The sequence below is a fragment of the Larimichthys crocea genome, chromosome XI (genome assembly GCF_000972845.2).
Source record: "Larimichthys crocea isolate SSNF chromosome XI, L_crocea_2.0, whole genome shotgun sequence".
Classification (NCBI taxonomy): Eukaryota; Metazoa; Chordata; class Actinopteri; family Sciaenidae; genus Larimichthys; species Larimichthys crocea.
The window spans coordinates 20,682,668-20,689,631 of NC_040021.1; the positions used below are offsets into that span (position 1 = coordinate 20,682,668).

The 6,964-nt window shown below is 36.3% G+C and overlaps 1 protein-coding gene across 1 annotated transcript; it reads left to right on the top strand.

The window, feature by feature from the left end:
- Nucleotides 1–4,906: 4,906 nt before the first annotated feature.
- Nucleotides 4,907–6,543, top strand: LOC113746832 (uncharacterized). Its single transcript, XM_027283905.1, has 2 exons — nucleotides 4,907–5,136; nucleotides 5,374–6,543. The coding sequence occupies exon 2, from the start codon at nucleotides 5,383–5,385 to the stop codon at nucleotides 6,262–6,264; it is 882 nt and encodes a 293-aa protein (XP_027139706.1). The 5' UTR covers nucleotides 4,907–5,136; nucleotides 5,374–5,382; the 3' UTR covers nucleotides 6,265–6,543.
- The last annotated feature ends 421 nt before the right edge of the window (nucleotides 6,544–6,964 follow it).

Consider the following 6,964-nt stretch of genomic DNA (forward strand, 5'->3'; position numbering starts at 1 on the left):
GACAACAGAGCACGTTCAAAAACACAGATAGTTTAAATACAAAAATTAAGATAAAGCACTCTGTTACTGTGAACAACATTCATTTTAAATCTTTCTTGAACGTACCAAATTGTCCTCTAGATGAGTCTTTGTTTATCTGCATTGGGAGCTTAACCTGTCTTTGTATCATTTTGTCCAAAAGCAGAGCTTTATGGTCCAAAAGTTGTGTTTCTTGTCGGGTACAAGTAACACAACAGAATACGCCTGTTAACACTACATTTCATTGAAAAGGAGAAAATGAAATGTGATGAGCATGTTCCTTTTTCCACTGCCTTGTACTGATGTTTTTACATATTTCAGATTTTTCTCTTTCCTCCTGAACTCCCAATGTTTTCAAAGTGATGGATGTTAGTTCTGTATTGTCACTGTGGATACAGCATCATGCAATCCACCTTTATATGTTTCAATATTTATGCTCAGTTGTGTCCATGAAGGAATACAAAAACATATTAAGTAACATCTGCCAGTGTTTTCTTTTTTTAAGTTTGTCCAAATTTGAACTGTTGTTTGGTCTCTTTAAAGGCAATGTGTCCCATTTCTACTACTACTACCACTACGAAGAAGAGGAAGAGGAAGAAGAAGAAGAAGAAGAAGAAGAAGAAGAAGAAGAAGAAGAAGAAGAAGAAGAAGAAGAAGAAGAAGAAGAAGAAGAAGAAGAAGAAGAAGGGTGATAATAATAATTGTCTTGTCCTTTTCTTAAAAAACCGCTGTGCCAGGTCACAGGACTCTACGTCTGACTCATATGTTTCGATCAAATGATCAAAAAAGGATTGAGTCGCTCGTTTCTTCTCTTCATTATTTATTTTCAAAACGAACAACAAAAAATGCTCTCAAATTAAACATAAGGTCAAAAACTGTGTCGGTCCTCTCTCCTCGTGTTCACCTGTGGGTTCAAACAAAAAACCTCTTCCTTCTTCTAAACACGCCTCCTCCTCTCTCCACAGCTGACCTGAGCTAATAAATTAGTTAATCAAAAGCTAAATACATAAACAATTAATAAGTCCAAATGACTATTCTTATACCATATAATTCGTCTAAATTATAGAATAATTAAACACAATAAATTGGCTCCAACAACAATAATAATATATTTTTTGCTCTTATGATAAATGCTGACATGCTCACAATGCTCTGTTCATACTACACACATTCTCAGAGTGTAATACATAAACGTCGCCACTAGTTGTCAGTGGCCACAACAGATTCACCCAACGCTTCATCCATGACATTCATCATTACACTGTTGCAATAATGTCATATATCATATTTAACATTCACAAGACTTTATTTAAGGAAAACATTTAGGTTCATTTGTAGGCCACTGTTCCTTTAACATGTTTATAGTTGGATGAGCGAACACTAGATGTTGGATTTGGTCGCTGCTACGCTGCAACATTTAATAAATGGTGGAATAACATACCAGTGGAATTATATCAATAGAAAATGAACAATATGATATAGTGTGAATATATTAAAAGAAATAATTACAAATTGTCCTGAATGGAAACAAGAAAAGTTAAACTGGAGCAGGGAGGAAATTGTTTAATTAATTAATTAAATCTAAATAAGATTAATTAACTATGACTATCATTTATGTAAATGGGTGCAGTATTAGTGTGTTCAAAGTACATTTTTTAGGCATCATTACAATGTCATGATTATATTGGAGCTCACCAGAAAAGACACAGTCATGCTTCGACTTTGTGTCCTATTCTGTTTACTCATGATCTTTTCTCTCATCTGCAGTCACCCACAATGGCTGAATACATCACAAACCTTGATGTGTCACTTTATGAAGCTGAGGAGAAAAACCTCCAATCACTAGGCTTCAAGAAAATCAATGTTGATCTGAATAAAGGGGCAGGAGGAAACAAGATCTACCTTTGGTACAAAAAAGAACAAGACCCAGCACCAATCACCAAGCCTCAGGTTACATTCACGAATAAAATGGCTGATGGATTGATCAATGTTGGGTACGCAAAGATCGATAAAAACCTCAATGCTGGAGCAGGTGGTGATAACATCTACCTGTGGTACTTCAAAGGGAGCACAGAGTATGACACTCCCATAGTGGAGCTTGATGTCACTGCAGATGCTCAAAGTGAAGGTTCCAAGTTTAAAAATGACTGGGAGCGATTGGCCTGTGATTTGAGCCGCAAAGCTAAAGGAAACTGGATCCATATCTGGATGAAGAGAGAGAAACAAACATACATCTGTGATGTCACTGCCACTGATTCCTCTGGATTAGATGCCAACTACTTTCAGCAAGGTTACATTCGTGTTGATGAAGATCCTAACAGGGAGGCCGGAGGTGCATTTGTCTTCATCTGGTACCGTCAGACCACCAACCAAACGAATGCACTCACTGATCTAAAAGTGTCCACCAATTATCAAGAGTATCAGAGCCTTCACCAACAAAATTACATGCTAGTGAGTGTTGATCTCAACCAGGGGACTGGAGGTCACCAGGTGTACATGTGGTACAAGACAGAAGGAATTCATCCCATAAAGGGCATCACCCTGCTTGTTAACACAGATGCTGTCTCAGTGTATGAGAGGGCTGGTGTCAATGTTATTACAGAAAATCTCAACACAGGCAATGCAGGCCTCAAAGAGTACCTGTGTTATCATCAGTGAAACCCTGAGAAAATCTTCTTCATGGTAACAGAGCTGAGAATTCTCAACTGTAGTGGAAAGCCCAGTTCAACAATGTTGTTCAATCAATTTAGTGAGTTCTTTTCATTTTCTTTTCTTCTTTTCTACATGATACAGTATAGAACGATGTGATTAATTATATTGCAGTATAATACTGGTAATATCAGAAAGTATCAATGGTATATAGGTTATTGTCAAACTTGCTGTCAATGAAATGAAAGCCATCAATCAATTCTAATACAACTCTAATATAGCTCTACTACAGTAAGTGTCAATATTAAACTGAGGTCATAAGGTAGAAAGATGTCAAGGTCTGAAATTTTCTTTTTGTTTGACATTTTTGTTAATCGGTTTTATTTTCTTGCCTGTATGTAGTCCTATGTATGATGCAAGCAAAACATTAAATACAAAAGTGTGGGGCAATCAAATGAATAAATAAATAAACAAACAAGTAAATAAAAAAATAAAAATCAACACCAATCCACTATACTTGATTGAAAGAAGGACAGAAGAAGAACAGAAGGGTTGGGTGTGTGTGTGTGTGTGTGTGTGTGTGTGTGCTGTAAAGCTTGTTGTCACTTGTTTGTTTTAACAGGAATGGCAATGATTACAACAAGTGATTTCACAATGACCTCTGAATTCCTGCTAGAACAAACATAATCATTCCTGAGTTGAATTTGACTAAAGTCTGTCAGTAATACATTATACATTTTATCACACTTACTATCTGAATTCACACTAAAACAATCATTAAAGCTACAACAACACAGTTTTGTTCACTTTGTGAATAGTGTTTAGAATGTAGACAGGTCGGTGCAGTCTCTGATGTGTTTGGGAGGAGACTTCCTGTTTTGACAGGAATTCAGACATCAAGTGTTAAACGATTCAACGGAAAATGATTCTTTGGCAATGATTACAACAAGTGATTGCACAATGATGGGGCATTGTTTCTCAACAATGATGTTAAAGAATGATTGAATATTAAGACTCTGTACCACTTTATTCTGCACATTTCTTTCTTTTCAATAAACACACATTTGCATCTAAAGCGAGCTTTCTTCAGACTCTACACAACTTTGAGTATTTTCATGTATTCTTTTTTTCACCATTTTAATCCCATCACTGTTATCATGCTGATCAAGCACAGTTCATATTTATCAAACAGCTAAAAGTGACATTTTTAAAGTAAAATCCTTCAGTTTTATTAATCACAAACTTAAGACTAACTGAAGAATTTCCCATTTGTAAAATGCTCTTTAAGAGAGCTCAGGAGGTCTCAGGTGGTCAAGAGTAGATCCTAAATGACTGTTGCACAGTAACACATGAGCAAACACTGTATTGTAAAGACATCATTGGTCATGACGAATTATAAGTTAGCTGGGGCAGCATGTACAATTCAGGACAGGATAGTTTTAGCCTTTTTACATTGTTCTAACATTTGTTAGAGTATGAGAACATTTTTATTTTATTTTTTAGGCATCTATCAGCGATGCAAACAACAATAATAAAGTCGATACTGATTTTGTTTACAATCATTTTCCCCGTATCGATGTCTGCTCTTGTCGTTTTGGTAATACATTTAAAATATCACATGACCTCTATGTGATAGATCTGAGTTTATCCACTAGCAGAACATTTTTTTGTGCACTTTAACTTTGTTTCCATTCAGGACAGTTTTTGATTATTTTTTCTAAGATAGTTACAATACATCATATTGCTCAATTTCTATAGGGACTTCTTCACACATTTTTTTGTTTCTCAACAACGATGTTAAAGAATGATTCTGAACCAATTTATTCTGCACTCTGAGTGACAGCTAGGGGTACAGCAGTGTTGTCCATTTTTTTTGCTTTCCTCTTTATTTTATTTTTCAAATTTCTGCACATTTTTTCTGCAATTGTATTTTTCAGCTTACTGTTTTGTGAGCATATTTTAGTTCCCTCCAATGTAAATACAGACCCTTCCATAGATTACCTTCATAGATTATAGATTCAGGGCCCACATTTCAAACAATTTCAAGTATTCATTTGTTTATTTTTACATAATTTGGGCATCCAGCTCATAAAACCCACGAAAACAGGAATTCCAAAAATCTGAATGCTGTGAAGAAATCAGCCCAAATTTTGCAGGGCATGAATGCTTTAAACTGAGTGTCACACACTAATCATCTACTAAACTCAAAGCACCTGCACAAGTTTCCCCAGGTGTGTATGCTGTAAAGCTTGTTGTCACTTGTTTGTTTTAACAGGAATTCAGACGTCAAGTGTTAAACAATTCAATGAAAAATGACTCCTTGGCAATGATTACAACAAGTGATTGCACAATGAGCCACAGCATCTCCATTCCCTATATAAAGGCAGCTGACTGTTGGTTGGTACAACAGAATTCAGCAGATCAACTGACTTCTTACGACCTACTGTAACATTCACTGTCAGCAGACACGTAAGTGTTCAAGAGTTTTATTCATTTATTACTGTGGAGCAGTCATTTTCTATTTTAGATTTTAATTAACTATGATAACTATTATAACTATTATAATTTATGTAAATGGGTTCAGTATTAGTATTATTATAATGATCCATTTGTCATGATTATATTGGAGCTCACCAGAAAAGACACAGTCATGCTTCGACTTTTCGTCCTACTGTGTTTACTCATGATCTTTTTTCTCATCTGCAGTCACCCACAATGGCTGAATACATCACAAACCTTGATGTGTCCCTTAATGAAGTGGAGGAGAAAAACCTCCAATCACTAGGCTTCAAAAAAATCAATGTTGATCTGAATAAAGGGGCAAAAGGAAACTTCATCTACCTTTGGTACAAAACAGAGCATGACTCAGACCCAATCACCAGGGTTCAGGTTACATTCAATAATGGAATGGATGATGCATTGATCAGTGCTGGGTACACGAAGATCGATAAAAACCTCAATGCTGGAACAGGTGGTAATTACATCTACCTGTGGTACTTCAAAGGGAGCACAGAGTATGACACTCCCATAGTGGAGCTTGATGTCACTGTAGATGTTCAACGTGAAGGTCTCAAGTTTAAAAATGACTGGGAGCGATTGGCCTGTGATCTGAACCGCAAAGCTAAAGGAAACTGGATCCATATCTGGATGAAGAGAGAGAAACAAACATACATCTGTGACATCACTGCCACTGATTCCTCTGGATTAGATGCCGACTACTTGCAGCAAGGTTACATTCGTGTTGATGAAGATACTAACAAGGGTGCCAAAGGTGCATTTGTCTTCATCTGGTACCGTCAGACCACCAACCAAGCGAATGCACTCACTGATCTAAAAGTGTCCAACAGTAATCAAGAGTATCAGAGCCTTCAGCAACAACATTGCATGCTAGTGAGTGTTGATCTCAACCAGGGGACTGGAGGTAACCAGGTGTACATGTGGTACAAGAAAGTGGGAACTCATCCCATAAAGGGCATCACCCTGCTTGTCAATCCAGATGCTGCCCCAGTGTATGAGAGGGCTGGTGTCAATGTTATTAGACAAAATCTCAACGAAGGTACTGACGGCAGCACTGAGTACCTGTGTTATCATCAGTGAAACCCTGAGAAAATCTTCTTCATGGTAACAGAGCTGAGAATTCTCAACTGTAGTGGAAAGCCCAGTTCAACAATGTTGTTTAATCAATTTGTGATTTCTTTTCATTTTCTTCTCTCCTTTTCTACATGATATAGAACGATGTGATTAATTATATTGCAGTATAATACTGGTAATATTAGAGAGTTTCAACTGAATATAGGTCATTGTCAAACTTGCTGTCAGTGAAATCTTGATTGTGCACATGTTTTGTTTTTCAATAAACACACATTTGCATCTGAAGCGTGTTTTCTTCAGACTCTACACAACAGAAACTTTGAGAATTTTTATGTGTTTTCATCTTAATCCCATCATTGTTCTCATTCACAGATTTGTATCTTTCCTTCTGAACTCTCAATGTTTGCAAAGTGATGAATGTCACTTCTGTATTTTCACTGGGGATTTTTCATTATGCAATCCACCATTATACGTTTCAATAATTACGTTTAGTTATGTTGTTGAGGGAATACAAAAACATATTAATTAAAGGACTTTTGCCAGTGTTTTCTTCTTTAAAGCTTGTTATTATTTGAAATGTTTCGGACGGCCCTTTACTGTGTGTCATTCCCCCTCTCTCTGCTTCTCTCTCTTTAAAGGCATAAATGGCCAAAAAATATATACTTTAAAATTAATCAATTCATGTTCTTGAGTGTTTTGAGCAATG

Bases quoted from the DNA above. Each gene is read 5' to 3' on its own strand.
- LOC113746832 (XM_027283905.1), top strand. From the start codon at position 5,383: ATGGCTGAATACATCACAAACCTTGATGTGTCCCTTAATGAAGTGGAG.